At 47.2% G+C, this 20,286-nt stretch overlaps 1 protein-coding gene across 5 annotated transcripts in view; it reads left to right on the forward strand.

The window, feature by feature from the left end:
- TNIK (TRAF2 and NCK interacting kinase) overlaps positions 1–20,286 on the forward strand; it is a 150,982-nt gene that overhangs the window by 14,541 nt on the left and 116,155 nt on the right. For all 5 annotated transcript variants that reach the window (XM_066556229.1, XM_066556230.1, XM_066556231.1 and 2 more), the window contains exon 2: positions 12,262–12,327. In XM_066556229.1, coding sequence (XP_066412326.1) covers positions 12,262–12,327 — 66 coding nt within the window. The remainder of the gene's footprint in view (positions 1–12,261; positions 12,328–20,286) is intronic.

Consider the following 20,286-nt stretch of genomic DNA (forward strand, 5'->3'; position numbering starts at 1 on the left):
ATGCTGCTTTTGGCTTACAAGGAAACTGCAGCATCTCCCTCCCTTCTGACCAGGAGAGACAGTGATGGGCCAGCTGGGTCTGCAAGGAGGGATGAAGTGATGCTTTCTGAGGATTTAGGGTGGCCTGGCAGAGTTTGTTGTACTGTGTATTTTGCTTTCTGTGGCGGTGTGTTCTTGCTGGAACACGTGGGTTTGATTTCTGGTTATGAGCATCCTTATCTGCCTCTGTAGCCATTAGCTCTCTGTCTTGCCCATGTGGGAAGCTGTGAGCTGCTTCATCCGATAAGGCTTTTCTTATCTGTTCTGCTGTTTATTGTGTAGAATTGAAATTACTCTAGGAACTATAAAAAAGAGGATGGAGCTTGGGAATTGCAGCTGAGGAGTTGTTTTTCTCTTCCCTGCACAGACCAACAAGATGTCAATAGAAAGTATCAATGTCTCCAAGCATCAGCCGAAGCTGAGTTCTTGGTCATGTATTATGTTAAGAACAAAACATATGTCCTGAGATTTCCTTTCCTTACTTTGTGCAGCATCATCAGAACACCCCGTTTGGCCTTCTAAACTCATCAGCCTGCTTGTGAAATACTCAGTATTTGTATCACTGTCAGTGGGCTGCATCTTTTTGGAGTGACTTTGATCTTGCTTACTCCGTGCTGAGTAATTTACAGTCCTCTCCCTCTGAGAGTCTGGCCCTTGCAGGCTCTCTTGTTTCTCCTAGTCGTAAGCATTTAAGTGGTATTAAAGCTGCTTATCCCCGTCTTGTTCTCTTTTAGAGTCATTAACACCTCTGCAAAGAAAGTGCCAAACTCTAGTAAAGTCAGCTGGTGGCACTTTGCAGTGGTTTGAGTGGTTCCAGAGGGAGCAGAGGGCTGAGCAGGGTGTTTGGGGGGGATGCTGGTGGTGGGGAGCGCCCAGGCATAGTGGGTTCACCCTTGGGAGGTGGTGTTCCCCTTCAGCCTGGGGTCAGGGCTCCTTTCTGGGTATGAGAACAGGCACCTCAAGCTTTTTTTGAGTTCTTCCCCCACCCCAATTCACTAGAGGCCAGAAACATCCATCTCTCTGTGTTAGCTGTGCCTCATTCAAGGGCATGTCTCTAATGATGTCAGCAATTTTCTTTTCTATTCTGTTACCTTTACAAAGAAATGTTCAAGGGTGATCCCACCAGGAAGTCATCCAAGAAAACCCAAAGCTGGTTTTGTTCTTCACCTTGTTTGTGTTCCTGTGCAGCAGCTGTGCCAGAGTGGTCTGATCTGCCTCATGGCCATGGAGAAGTCCCACTCATTGCTTGGTCCTTCGAGCCAGTTGAGCTCTGCACTAATTAATGGGAAATTGTCATGACTTAGGCTGGCAGGAAAAAATAATGGGGGTGAATAATAGCACAAGATACATGGGAATCAACGTTTTTCTCCTTGGAGGCTGTAGATGTAATCCACTTAATATTCTGTGGAACACAAGATTAATATTCTTCAGCAAAATATATTTGAGGGCTTTTCTTTTGAGTTTGCTGGCAGAGGCATTGCTGCATTGCTAAAGCTGAGGGCAGGGGATTAGGAGGCGGGGGAAAGGATGCTGACCCAACTTCCAGAGGATTCAGAAACAGAGAAATCTGGCTAGAGGAGATTAAACTTCTTCCTTGCTAGCAGGACTTTTATGCAAGAAGTGTGCCTCACACTGGGACAGCCCCCGTTGAAACCTGGTAGGGTGTCTTTCAACTCTTTGGATGCCTGCATTATTGGGGAATAGATCTGATTTGCTTGGACTGTGTGGTGTGACTCTGCTGGTGGGCTCCCAGTGCAAAGCTGGTGCCTGCAGAGTATGGAAACCAGCTCCAGCCTTGCACTTGTCCTCCTTCAAAACATAGTTTTGCCATGATTTAAACTCATAGAACTACTGAGCTTCGTAGAGGTTCCTTTAAAATAATAATAAAGCAAAGCTCCTGTTCTTTTTCTTTCACAGGATGGAAAAAATGCAATGAGTTGCCAAGCTTAAAGAGGAGTAGATACAGCAGAAATAAATAAATCAAGACCATTTATTTTAAGTTGATTAATCTGATATGTTCATAGTTTTCTAAAATAAAATCTAGCCCCAGAGGGTTTAGCAAATCAAATAACAATAACGGCAATTAATTTAGAAGCAGTTACTAATGTTTCTCATCCCCTTTTCAGATCCTTTAACACTCATGATTAATCTCACATCTTATGATGGTGGGCCAAATCCTCGTGGGGATGTGCAGTGTCTCTCTTGGGTTGAAGGAGGTGGGCCTGAAGAGCTGACCCCATTCCTGAGTATGGGGAAGGACTATGGGCAGGGCTGAGATGAGTGGCTGGTGGTTGCTGGCACCTTGTGCCTCCAGGAGGAATAGGTCTGATTTTTCAGTTGAAATTTTAATTATTATGGGCTTCCCCACTGCTTTGTTTTCCTGTCTTGTACTGGTCTTCAGCAGGCTGGTCCCTGTGGTCTTACAGGGCTTGCTTAGCTGCTGTGTGTGTGTTTATATTAATGTTTCCAGCCTGCTTGTGTGAACTAATAAAAAATTGTGGAGCTCTGCAAAAAGCCAGATAATGCCACAGCTGGTTCCAGGGACCAGAGCTAGCAGAGAGCTCCCAAGGCAGGGAGGTGTCACAGGGCTCCAGTTTGACAGGGAGCACAATGGGTCCCATAAAGCAAAATGTGGTGATTGGATTTATGGGACATCAAGACAATTTGCAAAGCAGAACCTGCACATCTTCCTGGGATGTCTGGGAGAATGGTCCCTCACCTTGTCTCATCCAAAGTGTTGTAATGCAGATATCAAATGAACTAAACTAAATAATCTGTGTGCCCCTGCCAAGTTTAGTAGTTCAGGGCATTGGGGTTTGAAATAAAAAGCATCTCCCTCAATTTCTGAGAGTGTTTCACAATGTAGGAAGCCACCAAGAAATGCAGAAGACTTGCTATAGGAAATACTTCACACCCTGGCAAAAAAAAAAATCTTGCAAATTGTTTCAGCAACTGTAGACCAACCCTGATTTTAGACTTTTTTTTTGGCATGGATCAGGCAGGAGCTTGCTTTTTGCTGTGGAACCTTGTTTTCCACCCAGTTTGAGTGTCTGTCATAACCAACCTTTTGGACTTCCTTCTGGGTCATTTCACAGCCTGTGAAATGTAGGAAAAAAGGTGAGAAGCCTTCCTTTGCCCTTCCCCACATCTTATTAACTCTTGGGTGAGCCATGTATTTCTAAATTGAAACATGCAAATTAGTATATATTTGATAATATTTTAAATAATTCTGCTGATTTGTCAAGACAATTCAATGTAAAAGTGAGTTTATAATACAAGGTTTTGGCATCTTGTTGGTATAGTTGTGGAGCTTGGGATTTTTCTACAGTCTATCCTGCAGAGTTCTGCTCCATAATTTAAAGTGATTTGTTCCCTGTATTGTCCTTGCTTGAAACTGCTGCCACTGGAGAGTTATCTGCCTTTCTTGCTAGCCAGCCCTTGTAGAGCCAAGTGTGAGGAGCTGATGACAAGCGACAGGCTGTGGGTAAACTCTTTGAAAAGCACAAAACCAGCAGATAACTCCATCTCCAGATGATCTGTGAAAACTGGGCTGATGTGAGAAACTCTCGACTGAATCCAGCAGGGAGGTGGTGTTTCTCCAGACATGTGGATAGGGACAGGAAAATGTTGAACAGTAATGGCAGCTGCTTTAATCTGGGATTCAGGGATTTCTGGAATGCTTGCCTACATGCCCGGCTATGTGTTAGTTGTTGCACAGATCCCTGCTGTTGAAGGCTGTAGTCCATGGGTTGTTGATGCTACAGCCCTTTCATCTCTGACAGGTTTTCTGGTCAGCTCAGCCCACAACCATAACTGAAAAATAGACATTGGAGGTGCAAAACCATCCTGGTTTAAAAAAGCAAAATGTTTTAAGATTGCTTTTCTTTTCTTGCTCCAAAGTGCATCTGGGAGTTAGACATTCTCCTGTTTTACGCCGTCCCTCTGGCCACAACTCTCACTGCAAGGAGGGAGCAAGGCTGTCACTTCTTGGCAAAGGTGGTCCCAGAGGGTGACCCCAGCCCTCCCGTGAGGGCTGCAGGGGCTGGAGTGTCCAGCAGTGCCTCAGGAAGGGGCAGACTGGCTTCTGTCAGCCCTGCAGACTCACACAGACGGAGCCACAAGCGTGACCTGCTGTTGGAGACTGAATGTTTGGTTGCCTCTGTGTGTGAGAGGGTGCTCCCTTCTCTTGGCACGAGCTTGGCAGCAGCCATGCTTTACACAGTGCATCTCCAGGAGTGGGATGTTAAGAGGCTGCAGTTCCCAAAACAGCTGCCTTGGTAAGTAATTAAGCCAGCTCCTCCAAGAGCCCATAAACCTTTGACAGCGTTTAGTGGCAGGTAATGACTTCAGCTTGATGCAAACATTTGCTGGCCAAGGTTGAAACTCTCTTTCTCAGAGGGGTGAGATCTAACCATTTAGGAATAATATCTTATTGGTCTGAAACTACATGAATGACTTCCAGTGAGGAGAGTGTCCAGCTGCTGTGCTCTAATTGATGTCTGCATCTGAAGAAGTGTGGTACAATACTGGTAGTGACTTCAGATCTTCTGGGGGCTATAGATGTGATTTATAATTGGCACTGCAGCTTTTTAGAGACACTGAGCTCAGCCAAGCCTTTTATATATTGCCTTGTTGAAGCTGTGTGCTTGAATTAGGCATATGTTGAAGGGGTTGATGGCGCTGAGGCTGCATTCATCTAGCAAGGCATTGAGAACCTTGGGGTTCACTTAGCAGTTGTGCTTTTGCTGATGCTTCTGGTGTGATTGGCTTCTGGCTCTTCTGGATGAAGAGTCTGCTGTGAACTGGAAGGTGGGCTTGTCATACAGCTGCAAACAATTCATGGAGTCTGTCCTGGTGATCTGTGGAATGTGATGTAGAGCTTTAAAAGGGGTGAGAGGAATGCCTGCTTTGGAGGGAAACTAACTTCAAATGAAGAATAAGTGTAATTGTGTTGTCTTGAGGGTTATTGAATATCTCAGCATTTCCTTACTGTGCTGAGGCTCACAGAGGCCACATGTTCATTTTCTTTAGCCTCAAGTCAAAACTCACTGCCTTTTGCTCAAATGACAGAGTTGAACTCACCATGTTGCTAGCCATGCCTTTGAAGGATGGGAAGGAGGCTTGGACCCTTGTTTTGATTAGTGTAAATGTGTAGCTTGTGGGTGGCTTTTCCTTAGCCTGGACTGCTCTGACATGCTGGAGGAAGGTTAGTTTTATATGTGTCATTGTTGTCCTCTCCTGGTATCACTAGTGCATCTTGGTCTGTGGGACCCACCATTTGCAGTGCTATAACTGCATCATTTTGGTTGGAGAAAACCATTTTTTTCCAGGTCAGTATATGTGTTCCTTACAGGCTTAGAGCTCCCACATTTCATATTTGTGGAGAGGGTACAGAATGGCTGCTTTTTCTTTTGACGTGCTAGAAAGGAGAAACTAGGTCAGAAGAACTCTAATTTTGTGCGTGCAAGTTTGAGTCTGTGAGCAGGAAATCTGGAATACTCAGTTTATTGTAGCTTCAGTGGCTTGGCCTCTGCAGAACCAAGTGGGAATGAACTGTCTATGTGCATAAGGATTTTGTATTTTTCTTCCCTAAGCACTGGTGTTGGCTATTCCTTTACTGGCTGGGGGCTACAAATCTACACTTACATCCTAAATTGAACAGGTAATAGTTGAAGAAGTAATACAGTTTTATTGACTGAAAAGCCCAATGTGGTGATTAGTTCTTATTTAATTTTGCTGCTGCCAGCTATTGGCAGGTCTTAACATTCTGGAAAGGAAAGAGACGCTCACATGGTGGCTGGAGCTTTATTGCAGTGAGAAGCTGGAGAGGAGAGTGCTGGAGACCTGGGAGAGTGGATTTATGGTTCAGAAAGGGGGAATGGACAGAGCACAGATGTGGCTCTCAGTAGGGCCTGGAAGAGCATCTCCTGGTAAGATGCTGCAGAGGAGTGGCTCAAATAGATTTGTAAACAGGCTTCTCAGCTGTCCAGGGGAGAAATGTTTCTTCTGTTAATAACTTAGCCTTGAGAGCAGTTTTTCTTACGCTGCGTAGTAATGCTGTTTCTTGACTAACATCTTCTTTTAAGTTACGGAGCTGGGTGTTTGGGGGTGAGGGAGGACAAACTGCTTCTCCAAAACGAAAACAAAGCCCTTGGGGAGTTCATTATTACTCTTCCAAGTAGAGCAGCTTGTATTGCTTGAGTAGGCAGGAGGTGCAGTGGTAGATGGCATTGATGATAGCTTGTTTTGTGAGTCTCTGGATGGGTGGGCGAAGGAGGGGAAGGTACCAGAGCTAGCAGGAGAAGGCGTGAGATTAAACAATCCCTCTGAGGGCTGAGTAACATCCAGTAGTCCAGCATGGTTCTGCTTCACTGCTTGGCTTTTATCTCAAAAATACCTGTGCAGCCTTTTGAGGTTTTTTGCACTGCTTTAATTAATGGGCAGCCTTAGGGCTATGTCTCTGAGATTGAAACTTGAAAAAGTCATGTCCCCAGCATCTTTTTTAGAAAGTTCCCAGTGACTCAGTCAGTATTTTGTTGCCTTGGCCTTTGCCTTCCTGCTTTGTTTGCGGCTGTATTAACAATCCTCTCCTGGCTTGTGCAGTCCATCTTCATATTACTCACAGGGCTGTTAACTAGAAGTGCCTTGGAGATGGAGACAGCCAGCTGATTACTAAAAAGCAGCTGTGTCTTCAAGTGCTCTTCAAACCCCTCTATTTTTCTGTGAACTGCGTGTCATTTGGGGTAACTTCCCCAAGGTGATCCAGACCTTGTTTTGTCACACTGCACAAGTGCTTCAGTTCTGCTGTAGAAGCCAGTGCAGAAAGTGCTGCAAAAGGAGTGAACTGATGCCCCTTCAGAAAGAATAGCAGGGGACTTTGTAGAGCTTGAGGTTACTCAGGTCCTGATGGCTGGGAGATTTATGGCTGTTTACAGAGCTTCTAGAGCTTCCTGCTAACATGAGAGTTGGCCTCACAGAGTATGGCCCAGCCACCATTTGGCCTTGGGGAAATGAAATCTGGGCAGGTGTATAGTGTGAGAACAAAACGCTTCATCCTTGTACTCATTCCTTGCAGTGGTGCTTTGCATAATCAGGAATGTTACTCTGATGACAGTTTTGCCTATTGAGCTCTACTGCTGAAAGGCTTTTCTGTCTCCCCTGCACTCCTTGCAAAACCTTTCTCACATTCTGAATCAATGATCTTTCACTTCTGGTTGGAGCTTGGTAGGGTTGGAAAACGCAGCTTTCTCCAGGCAATTGACACCTCAAGGCAACTTGGGTTGGAAAACCCAACTTTCTCCAGGCAATTGACACCTGTCTGGGCATTGCCATTGGTTTACAAGAGCCAGCTTTTTGGGAAGAATGACCCTCTGGTGCTTCCCAGTGCCAAAATTTCTCTTTGTAACTCCCAGGACTTGTCTAGGAAGAGGCACCTGCACACAGACAGAGCTCCCTGGGTCTCGTGTTGAGGATGATCAGTAAATGGCTTTGTAAGCCTGCTTTGTTTTTTGTGGGATCTCCTGTTGAGGCTGTTTTATTATGGAGATGTAAGGCAGAGGCTCACAATATCCTGATGCTTGGGAGCATTAGTGCACAGGCTTTACATTTTGGTGGAGATTAAAACTCTTCTGATGCCACAGAGCTGCTTTAGCTGATTGGAGCCTGGGGACACTCCTCAGTTACTGACCCAGAACTGTGCTGCCTCTGGTTACACAGTGCTTTTTCCTTCTCTAGGGCTGTAACATTTGCTTAATGACTGGGTAGCTCCATGATTTTTGGCTGGAAGTTGTCATTAGCTGCTAGAATTGGGGGACTAAGTGCACAATGATTACAGAGGCTCCAATCTCTGATTTCCCCTCCTGTGCATCCACAGCAATCGTGGTTTAATTGGCGTGCCCCTGGGTTCCCCTCTCCTGAGCATCTTTCCACTGTCTCCTCATGTAACCCTTCCTGTTACATCCCTTTTGTGTGGGCTAGAAGGGAGAGAAATGAGTCTCCTTCAAGGAAAACAAGTAGATTTGGTGTACAGGCTGTGTATAAATATTTCTCATGTTTATGGACACCTGCATAGTGGTATTTAAAGGTGGCAAACGTGTGTTCTGCTCACTAAGAGCACTCGTGTTCTGTTCACCATAGGCAGCACTGATACACACCTGCAGCCCTTGGCCCCAGGTGACTCAGCCCTGGCTGTGGATGTTGCTCTCTGAATAGTCTCCTCCAGCAAAGTGTTGGCTCTTTTGTGCCTTGGACTTGTTGAGACATTGTGGTGTGGGCAAGGACATCTTTCAGCTTTAGTTCTGTGGGTTAGGCAGAAGGGAGGGAGCAGTTTTAACCAGGAGCCTGCCAGCCCCACTGTGTGCTCTGTGCTGATAAGTCTTCAAAAGGGAGGCCTGTTTTGTTACTGAAATTTTAATATATCCTGCTTTATCATCCACACCCAGAAGTCCCTTTTCTGATAATGCACCAGTTTCAAATACACTGTTTACTGAAATAAAGTGGCCTTTTTGTCCTTACCCATGATATTACTGGAAAGGATGATGCCTCTGTGTTCTTCTGTGTCTCAGACTGGTTTTAGCCACTGAAACGTTAGTACCACTGATTTTTTTGAGGGGTTAGGAGAAACATAACAATTTCCCACTTGAATTTGAGTCTGTCCTGGCTTTACCTGTGGCAGCATGGTCATATCCTGGCACAAGAGGCAGGTCCAGGCAGGTCCCAACCCCTGTCTGCCTGGAGAACACTGGCTCTGCACAACCCTCGCTGCAGGTGCTACTCTGTGAAAAATTTCCCATCCCATGGGCAGATGAAAAGTCCTCTTGAGTGTTTTGTTGCTTTACAGAGAGAATACTTTATGGAGAGCCTGGGTTTGCTCCTGTGTTTTCGTGCACAAGCTCTGAGTAGCAGGGAGAAGGGAGGGACCCTACCTTAGTTCAAGGGATCTTGGCAAAGTCCTGGTGCTACTACAGCTGTAAAAATCCTTTTCTAGTTAGAGTGAAGCTAATGTAGAGCTGAGAATTATTTGTGGGCTTGTCTCAAATGCTGTCTCTCTCCCCCGTTTTAAACAATGCACCTTCTTTGCCTAAACTAACAGCTCACCTCATTTTTTCCTTGTGTTTGTGGGCTTGTTATTCAGTGCAGCTGTTTGCAGTTACACGAGGTACAGTAGCTCTTGTGAAGGCATTCTGGGCTGTGGGAAGAGCAGGCTGCAGCAGCCTTATCACCTGTGTGTCCCTCCTGGACTGAGGAGAGGGCATCAGCAGGCTGGAAGCAGCTGTGTGGGATGAGCTTTGCAGCCTCCCCCAGCCAAGTGCAGCCCGGCGCTGCTGTGAGCCCTGATCTGCAGCACAGGCTATATTTGGTCTGAGATTATTCCCTGCTTGGCCTGGATTGGTCCTGGTTGGGGCTCTGCAGGGTGGATTTCTTTTTCCCCTGGCTAACATCACCCATGCTGTGTGCCTCTCTGTTTTTCTCCCTGTCTGCCCACCCCAGCCTGCCCGAGCTGCTCTGGTCCTTCCTGCAGCCTCTCAGCAGGGGCTTTGTGGGGTGTGCAGGATGTGCCCCTGCTACCAGGGACAGCCTATTCCCCAGCAGCCATTAAGATGCAAATCTCTTTTCTGTGTATCAGTCGGTCCAGGGGAGGCCAGTGGGAAGCAGGGCTATTTTATTTTTTTTTCCTTGCCCACACCATCTTTGCTGTGTGTTTTCTGGAAAGGCCATTAATAGCCTATTATTCCTATTTCTTGGGGAGAAGCTTTTCCCTTCGACTGCCTGCTGCATGGGAGGAGGGCAAGCCAAGGAGGGCAGTGGGTCTGGGAGGAGAGATCCAGCCCCCTGTGCTCCCTGACAGTGCTGGTGCTCCCAGAGTCTTGGCTGTGCTGAGGTGGAGCAGTGTCACTCCTGGCTGTGCTGAGAGATGCCCAGTTACCTTGGCAATGCTTCTGGAAAAAATGCAGGGAGAAAACAGGATGGAACAGCAGAGAAACTGCCTGGCTGGTGGGAGACAGGATGGGATGCCAGGAGCGGAAGGTGTGGGTGATGGGAGCGATGGGGAAAAGCCCTCCTGGCACAGAGTGGCCCTGGGCACAGCAACAGCTGAGGCAGTTGTGGGACTGGCATCACAAAAAAGTGATGGATGGACTCAGGCAAACCTGTTGGAGCCACAAATGTGACATTTACACACATAAGACCAGTGAACCTGGGATGGTGGGATGGGGTGCTCTTGGGTTTGGAGAAACATATTGGAAAACATATTGCAAAAAAGAGTTCTTTTATCAGAAATGGCCAGATGCATCCCTGGGTGTTTCTCCAAACCTCCTAAGCATATGCCCTAGGCACGGCTTTCTTCTGCCTTAATCTCCTAGTGAATATTCAAAAATAGATATACTTGTAGCACTGGAAAAGCCTCTTTCAGAGTTGTTTCAGCACTGCAGAGAACAACCCTTAGGAAAGAAACTCAAAAAATAAACAGCAGCTGCTGCCATGTTTCCCTCTCCCCCACCTCCTCAGCCAGTGTGGAGCCCTGGTGTCAGTTCCCTTTCCCATCCATTCCTGGCATTTCCCTGCCTGGTACCAAGGCAGCAAAACCCACAGGCTATCCACACCCAGGTGAGATGCTGCATGCTGGAAACCTGTTGTGCTGCAGCTTCACCTGGGTCCAGCCCAAGTGTGTGCATGCAGATGTGTTTTTACCAGGGCAGATGTGTTCTCAGTGGTCTCCTCCAGCACAGCTTCCCTGCCCTTTGCTGCAGATTGTCCCTCTGAAGGCTGAGTGTTGTTCTCACCCTGGAGTACCCCAGGGTTTCCCAGGCAGCCTGAGGAAGCTGCTGATACATGATGGAGGAGCAGGCAGAAGGGGGATGTGGCATTTCTGAATGATCAGAGTCATTCTGTCACCCTGTCCTGGAGCTGTGCCAAACCCTGGCTGCACGAGTTCCTGGCTGGGTGGAAACTGCCCCAGCCACGTCAGGACTCACATTAATTTACTTTTGTGGCACTGTTAACTGAATGAACCTTGCTTCTCAGCTTCTCACAAAGATCCAGTGTTTGACTTTTGGATCCACAAGCATCTTGAGTTCATGCAGCTTCATAATGAATGAAACCTCTGTGTCTGTAACGGGGTGGTGGGTGTCCTCTCTCCCCAGGAGTGCTGCTGGCTGATCCTCCTTGGGAAGTATCCCTGGGAGCTGGTATCCCTGGGCTCAATGGGATGCCAGGTCATCCAGAAGCTCAAGTAAACCCAGCAGGGAGGATGAGGATGGGTGGTGGTGTGGGAGACAAGGTCAGCCCTTGGCTGGGTGGGCTCAGGGACACACAGACCCCTGGGATGTCAGGATGCCTCCACATCTGCCAGCTTCCAGGGGGACTGTGCTCTCCAAAATTGGAGTGATGAGTACAGGAAAAGGAGGAGGAGCAGGAGAGTATAAATAAAGCTTCTGGAAGGGGAAAACCCACCCAGAGGAGAAAATAGCAGCACTGGTTATTCCTTCCTTCTTTCTTTCTTTCCCCACCCTCCCTCATACCTCACTGCTCGTATCATCTTTGGGCTGTGCTGGTGGGTGCACGTGTGTGTGTGAGTGCACATCCCCTGGCTGGGCACATGCCAAGTGCAGGGGGACCTGGGGAAAGGATTTTGTGCTTTGTTGCCACTTTTACAAGGTATTGTGTCCTCATATAGTATTGGCTTGGAGCTGCTCATCTCAACTGGCAAACTGGGGTATCAACAGCCAAAAATGGCCTTTAGACCAAGTAACACTAATGCCTTGGGAACAGACCTGGAAACCCCTCTGAGCCCCAGAATGGCATCCTGCCAGTTGGATTGTTTTATTCCAAAGCTGATGCATAAGAAAATTTAACTTCTAATAGCAAATGTTTGCTGTTGCATTTAAAGCATGCCCTGAGTGTTCGTAGATCGAGCAGATGACATTCAAACAGATGGATGCTCACTCTCAGGCACCTGCCTGGCATCTCCCAGCCCAGGTGCTGGAGGTGGGCAGCACCTGGCAGGTCTGTGCTGCCCAAAGTGCTGGGGCTGCCCACACACGGCTGTCACCTGGACAGTGCCACGCTTCTGCTCATTGTCCCTGTAATTCCCATCCCTGGTCTACCTGAAAACCTTAAACCACTCAAACCCCTTGTCAGAGAAATGCTGATCTTCATCAAACATTTATTTTTTCAGAAGTCCATAAATATTGCTTATTTACCATTCTTTTTCTTTTCTCCTAGGATCCTGCAGGAATCTTTGAATTGGTAGAGCTCGTTGGCAATGGTACCTACGGGCAGGTCTATAAGGTAAGAGTTCCAGCTGAAGTGATGCTGTTTGCCTTGGCTGTGTGTTGAACATGGAGCATCCCAGCACATCACCTTGACTAGGCCTTGACCTTTCCAACCTGACAAGAAGCCTTGCTGAACTCTGACCCTTTGGTCTTGTGTGCAAGTACCGTGTAGCACACAGAGCTCTTACAATAAGCAATTCGCATTAGCTCTGAAACTGTCACAAGAAAACGAATTGCTTTTTTTTCTCCCCCTTTCCCCCCAGTTGCTTTTTATTGATTAGATGATGAGGAGGGAGTGAGAAGTCTGTGCTTTAATAGCTGAATCTCGATCTCGTCTAAGAGCTGAGTTTACGGCTGCAATAGGCTGCCAAATGAGTTTGCTACAGTCTAGTGCTCTGCTTGCACACAGGCTGGCTGCCATCCTTTCCACTGGCAGCAACCTGCTACAGGATTAAAAACACAATTAAAATGTTTTTATTAAAGTGCCTGTTACAGTCAGTAGGATTGCTTTAAATTTTTCTAAACATCTAGAAGCAGCAATCCAGATGAGAATAGTGAAGGGACTATGGAGAGCAGGATTTTAAAAGCATGAACTTCTTTACAAGAATATTTAAAATGCCCTTCTTCTGTATTATATCACCTGTCCCAAACACTTCTTAGCTTGGGGGATTTCCAGATTTTATTATCTTGGTGGGGTCTTTTTATGGACTGTTCTTGTGCATTTGGGGTGGGACTGAATTCTTTCAAATTCTGGGGTTATCTGTGTTTGTATGTGGTGGGGAGATGTTTCTTGTCATGGTTGCATGAGGAATTTGCCAACTTTTATGGTTCTGCTGGGAGTCAGTTCCTCCCCTGGGCCTCATTCTCCAAGAAACTCCTGTGTGTGTGGGCACAAGTGCTGTGTACACGTGTACTCATGCGTGTGTGGGCACACAGAGATCCTGTTTACCCGTCGTGCCCGTGTTTCATTTTGACTATAGAAAAGAATATACTCATGTGCTCTTACTCTGTGGTTTTGGAGACACGGCTCTTGCTTGTCATGCTCTAAAAGACAGCGAGCTGCCCCTGCTGAAGAGAATGGTGTTCAAAGAGCCAAGGTTCCCCCATCCTCCTGCTGCTGTAGACTAATCCTGTCAGCAGAAGGATCAAGGGATTGAAGTGAACCGAAGATGAACTGGAACTTCTGGAGTTTTAAATGTGTGAATTTTTGAACTGAAACAGATTTTAAAAAAATAACAAAAACAAAGGAAAAACTGCCCCACCCCAAAGTTGTTCTTATCAAGGTTATATTCCAGGGAGCCTTCCCCTCTGGTATTCATTGTTTTCCCACCATGTGCTCCCTGCCACGGGAGCTCCCTTCTGAACTGTTTTTCTTCTCAGCTGCTAAAATAACGGTGGAAGGTGACCTAATTTTAACTGGTTCATATTTCTAACAATCCGTGGAAACTATGTGCCTGTAACAGCCTTTTCAAAGCGTCGTGTGTTTTTGTGGAGAGCAAAAAAAGGAAATAAGCTGGTGCTGCTGGTTGTGTGGCTCAGCTGATCGGGTTTCCTCTTGCTGGGTTCAGTTCTTTCTGTATGTTACCTCAAAGGGGAAAAAAACCACCCAGAAATGTCCCAAGTGTAGGCTGAACGTTTCTGTGTTCCTTTTTCCCGTGCTGTACAAGGGGAAAATCCTCCTCCTAACTGTTTTTAACGTGCTGGAGTAACTGGATTGTCCTCGGTGTGATTCACGTGGTGCCGGTGCCAGACGGGATGGTGCTGGGGGTGGAGGGGAAAACGTGGCTGTCCAAACCAAATTAGTAAGTATTGAGGTATGAGCTCAGGCTAAGCCTGACTTCACAGATCTCTTAAACTGGAGTCCTGGAGTAGCACACACGCTCTATAAACAAAAGGAGACTTTGATATAAAACATACATAACTGTTTATGGTGTCCCACCCTAAAACCCAGTGTGGAAATAAGATCTCTGCCATTCTTTTTCTCCAGATACCACCGCTGTATTTATCTCTTGCAGCAAAACAAATGGATCAACTTTCAAGACGCACAGACCTTGTGGCTCCATTCTAAATCAGCCCTTAGAAGTGATCCATACCTAGGAGCAGCGTCCTCTGCAATTAGATGGTTCTTCATTGCCATTTCCAAACCCCTCTCAGGCACGGCTGAACTGTTCACAGAACCATTCAGTTTGGAAAAGGTCTTTAAGATTGAGTTCAGACAATAACCCAGCACTGCCAAGCCCACCATGTCCCTAAGTGCCACATCTACACATCTGTTAAGTCCCTGCAGGGGTGGTGACCTCCCCCTCTGTGCTGTGTTACCTGAGGTGCTCCATTGCTGCTCTCCTAGAGGCTGCTGCACCTCTGGTTGTGTTTTTGGGTTCTGGTGCTGGCTGCCAGCCCAAGCTCTGCAGGTCCAACCCCTTTGCTCTCAGGCAGGAGCAGTCACCTGGTGAGCATCACCCCTCCCTTCTCATGGCTGGTCCCTCTCTGGAGCAAGAAAAGCAACTTTGCTGTTGGAAAGAGGCAGAAGTGAGATGTTTATTCCAGGCAGGGGATGATGTTTTATGTCTCTGTGCTGCAGCCTTGATGTTTCCCCTAGAAAATCTGATATGGCAGCAATGTCTGACACTGCTGCATGGCTACGTTTGTGCTGGAGACTGCAGGTGTCCTGGTGAGAACCAGCTGGCCTGCACAGGACCTGGGGGGAAAATGTGCAAGGTGTAAACTTCCCATTGATCCCATGGGATAAAGGGCATGGTTATGTTCTTACAGCTGAATAATCTCACAGCCCAGAAGGTTGAGGAGCCTTGAGAAGTGCCTGGGAGTAGCACAGTAACAGGAGCCCTCAGAGAGCAGGGATTCATGGAGCCAGCCTCAGCATCTGCTGTGTTGGAGAGGCTGGGGAGCCCCTGGCACAGCACATGCCTTCTCCTTGCTGGTGGGAGGAGAGTCGTGTTGGCCAAGCCTGGAGCACCCTGAGAGCTCCCAGAAGGAGGGCACCACTGCCAGAGCCTGTGCATTGGGATGCAGCTGCTGCTGCTGCTTTGATCCTGCTTTCTGGGTCATGGTTTGAAGATCCCTTTCAGGTGGTTCACTGTGCTCCTGTGAATCAAAGCCTTGTTTTCTGAGCCTTGGGCTCAAGGCAAAGGCCACAGGTTCTGTTTGACCTCTGTATTTTCAAGCAAAGTTCTTCCTTTGCTCAGAGCAGCAGGTTATAATATCCCTTTGGTTCTTCCCAGCTCTGGCCATACCCCAGTGACACCTGGGCACTGCAGGAGCTTCAGCACAGACCTGCTCTACTCTCACTTCTCTAACCCCAACCACAAGCTCCTCACTTTGGAAAAATGCAGAGAGAAATAACATTCCTTGTTCGCTGCTGAACAATCTCTTGTGAATAGCTCAATTTTTATTTTAATGAGGGACTGCACTGGTGATGATTTATCTCTCTAATTGAATCGGAAGCTTTTCTTTATTTTCTAATAATCCTGCATCTAATGTTACAGATTGTAAACTGGTTTTGATGAAAGACTGAGAACTTGCTAGCTTCTATGCCAGACATTGTTGCAGTAGTGAATTTTTGTGTCCTTGGATTTTATTTCTGTTATAGGTATTTAAGGAAATGACTATCAGGAATACAATGAGTTGGACTTGGGGAATTAAGCCTTTGCCTCACTGGTTTTTAGCTGATGGCTGAAAGCAACTCTAAACACAAAACTCACTAAGACTCTTCAGAGCATTATCTAAACTGGGAGGAAATGCTGCTTTTATGTCCCAGAACATTATCATTGCTGTTTATTTCTGCTCTGCATGAGAGCAAACAAATACTCCTTAAAATACTGCGTGTGCTTAGATTGCCTGGATAGATCAGGGCCATAACCAGTGGGGTGCACCAATAAATAGAGGGGTTCAAAGGAAAAGGACACTGGGCTACTCAGAAATACCTGTCCAGTAGATGGGTGCAAAGCTTGGGGACACATGCAGTGGGCTACTTACTGTGCACTAAGTGGAAAACCAGAGCAACCCCCCAGTGTTTTTATGGGCTTAGCCATGGCCATTCACACAGTAGCCCATGGATGGTATGGGGAAGGATTTTGATGCAAACCTTCACAGTAGTGAGAAAAAACAATCAGGAAATAGATCAGATGGTAACCTTTGTGCCTCTCATCTTGTGTGTTTTACAACATGGAAGTAAATGATGTTGAGATTACATATTCACGTGCTTCTTCCCCACTGTGCCAGGAGGACAGTGGTCATTAATGCCAAGTGCTGCTTTGCCTGGTGCCCTGGGGATGTGGCTCTCCATTAACAGCTCCAGCAAGGTTTTATTTTACACGGCACAAGTTAGAGTATGTGGGCACCTCTGTAACTGCACAATAACTATTGATTGCTTAATTATCTGGTAAATGCCATATAATCAGCGAGCTATTACCCAGCAATAGTCTGTGCTCTAATTTAGAGCATGTGGGATCCATGTGCCGCCCGTGTCAGCTGTGCCCCTCCAAGAAGCTCCTTTACCATCACCACCTGATGGGGCAGGGCAGGGGAATCACCCCTGGGAGCCACCCCAGGGCAGGTGGAGCCCCTTTACAGCCCTCTGCCAGCCCAAGTGAGGCAGCTGTTTGAAGGGAATGTGGTTTTTGCAATTGCTTTTTGTTGTACTATGTTTGTCTGTCTGTCTGGGGTACAATACACGTGGGAAAATACTGAAGAAATGCATCCCAGGGTCTTTAGTCAGGACTTATTGCCCAGCTGGTATTTGCCAGAAGTCAGGGCCAATCCACCTGGAGGCAAATGCCCAGGTTTGACCTTGTAGGTGGGGATGTTGAGGTGTGTGGGTATTAGAAATTAATAAAATATTTGAAATCCAAGTCACCTGTTGCTGGAGAGCTGGGAGCAGCAGGACTGCTGGGACAATTTGGTTGCTGAGACAAACTTGTGGGAATGTCCCAGGCACAAGCCTGTGTTTGATAGTGTTGTCTTGGAGTTTGCAGGTGCCAGAGGAGGGATAATGCATGTCCTGTACTCCTGGGTGCTGTTTGTGCACTTCATGCACAGTGGCATCCTTCCTCCTGGCATCCCCGGGCATTCCACCAGTGCAGGCTGGTGGGGTAGCAGGTAAATATCCTAAAGAAAGACTTTTAGAAGACTCCTTTTTCCTTTAACTTATTTTTGAGGGTGGATATGAGATAATAGAGTGGAGTCTGTGGCATGTTTAACTTGCCTGACATCTGTCTCAGTCTGGCTGCTGCTGATCAAGTGCTGGGCCCTTGCATCAGCCCTGGTGAGAACAGAAACTCTACAGGTTCCTGGGTCATTAATAGGAGTTCAGATAATTGGCCTGAGTGAAGAATGACAGTAATTGTTTTTAATCATCAGTTGGTTTATTGTCTCCCTTTCTGAAAGGCTGATGGTCAATAGCTCGATAATTAATCACTGCTGCTTTATCTGTGTGGAAGAAGCTACCATGCTGCACACAATTAATATTTCCTGGGGATTGTTGCTGTAAAGAATTAACTGTAGTTTACATACACAGCTTTTATAGCTGCAGACTGACTGCTGTGCCTTGCTTGAGAGGCCAGACTGAAGTGTGCACACCAGTGCCTGCAGAGCAGGTCGTGCTGCCACACACCCTTGTCCCAACACCTGGGCTGCTGTGCTGGTCCTGAGCGTACCAAGGGCACCTGGTGCCCCCATTCACAGGCTGCTGAAGGAATTCAGAGCCCCATCATCTTGCAGTCTGAACAAGCAGCTCTAACCCTAGACAGCTGTTGTGTCTGAGGGAGCACTGTGAGCATTTATCTTTTCCCACCTTCATGTTTATAAAATGAACTGTGATGTTGCAAGGTTGGGTGTGACTTGGGCATTGGTGGTTCTGGTGTTGTATCCTCAGCTTTGGGTCTTTTTTTTATGTTTTCAAGCTCTTCAGAGTTTGCTTTTGGTGCAGGGCAGGCTGAGTGTAACCACACGTGTGTGAATGTGTGTAGCCATCCCTCCTCATGCTCTGATGGTCCCTCTGGTTTGGGAAACTTCTGGCTTTCCCCATGGTTTGGTGCTGCTCTCAGAGCCTGCTCCGGGGGACTGAGGCAGGGAAGCACTTTGTGTCTGTCCATCCTGCCCTGTCCCAGGCTCTTCCTTCCACTGGGATGGTTTTGGTGTTGGCTGGAATGCTCACATCCACATCCAGACACACACCCTTGTGGCCAGGCCCTGGCTGCTCATCACCTTCAAGGTCAGGGATGGCCTGAGTGTGGAATGGATTTACAAGATTTACAAGCTGCTTTATAATCCTTCTGTATGACAAGCACAGTATTAAATATTAAGCCATTGTTTCTGCTGGGATGGCTCTGTGTGCTGGCAGAGAGGATGGTGCTGCTGTGTGGGGATGCTTGCCAGGGCTGGGGTCTCACTGCTTCCACAGGCACCACCTCACTGCTGGTGCTGGGCTTTTAGCAGCTCTTTCTGGCTTGCACGAAGGTGCTGGGCTGGAGTACTGGTGTGTGATAACTCCTGTAGCCTTATCAGAAGGAAAATGGGCAACCTCAATGTATCAGCTTCCCCACGATGTTATAGTAGCTCTGGAGGAGAAGGTCCTTTTCATGCTGACTCAAATGGAGTGTGTGTGTTTCTGAAATGCAGATTTGTTTTTGCCATGCAGGCAAGGAAGTCTAAACTGAAAAATGCTTAAAATTATGCTTCATTCTTATTAAAAAAAAAAAAAGGCAAAAGCTTTGTTACCAGAGCAACTGGTACATCTTGTGCTGCTTCATTTCTCTGAAACACAGAGCGAGCCCTCAGCCCTCCCTCCCCCCCGACAAGAAACCAGCCCCCACACACCTACACACCAATATGTCACATTAGCTTTGCTGCTTTCTGAATAATGTAAGGGAAAGGTGCTTTTTCAGGCCTGGAGAATGCAGGTTATAAAAGGTGATTAAAAATGTCTCTGTATTGCCTCCCTTTAAATCTCTGTTCCCTTTCCCTCCCTGCTGAGTTTGTGAAGGGAAAGGGCAGGGTGAAGGTCAGGAGCAGATTGATGTGTCTGTGGAGTGACATTTGTCCACTCTGCCTTGCATTGCTGGATGCTCTGATTCTGTAAATACTGCACAGCTTTGCAGGACAAAAAAAATATATCTGCTATGTCTTAGGGTTAAAAAAGCTGCTTTTGAAGATGCCAAGTAAAGTCAGTGGTGCTGCAGAGCGTGGGGAAATGTGGTGGTTGGGTCTGCAGTGCCATTTGTGTGGGTGCCAGGCATGGATAGGGACAGAGGGAGAGCCCTCTCCCTGGCTTGTGGCATTAGAAGATGCTCTGTGCAAGCAGCTGCTTTGCTGATAATTGGAGCAAGCAGCATGTCCAGTGCCACATTCTCCTGTCCCAGAGGAATGGCTGGGCTGGGAACTCAGACTTGGCTTTTGTCAGATCTTTTGTGAGGGCACTGAAAGTCAGAGGTGAGGGTGCAGTGTGTGAGGGAGGTGTTTAGAAAAGAGCCAGCTTTCAGAATTGGGGTTACTGCGTGTGAAAGCTGCACTCTCTGTTTTGGGAGGGGTGGCTTCTCCTCTGCTGAAGCTGCCATTGCTCTGCTCACTGTAGTATCTTACCAGCAGTGTTGTACAGGGGTGTGGCTGTGGCTGGTGGGTGCTGTAAGGTCTGGGTGCTGTAAGGCTTGGGTGGGTTACAAAACACATTTGCTTTTGGGTTATATCCCTCTAATGGGAACCTTGGGCTGTAGGGCACAGGTTACCCTTCTTGCAGAAGCTGGTGCCTGCTGTTTTTTGCAGTTGTAAACTTGGATATTGTATTTAGGAAGTAACAGGCTCTTCTGGTGAATTGGAGCCTGGTGCAGTGCACAGGGAGCTGGGGGCCAGGACCTCTCTGCTGTGGACCTCTCCAGTGACCTTTGCTAAGTGCCTCCTCTCTTCTCCTTTCCCATCTTTCTTTCCCATCCCTGTCCTTACCCCTTTCCCAATATAATCAGAA

The sequence above is a fragment of the Molothrus aeneus genome, chromosome 10 (assembly GCF_037042795.1).
Source record: "Molothrus aeneus isolate 106 chromosome 10, BPBGC_Maene_1.0, whole genome shotgun sequence".
NCBI classification, from domain to species: Eukaryota; Metazoa; Chordata; class Aves; order Passeriformes; family Icteridae; genus Molothrus; species Molothrus aeneus.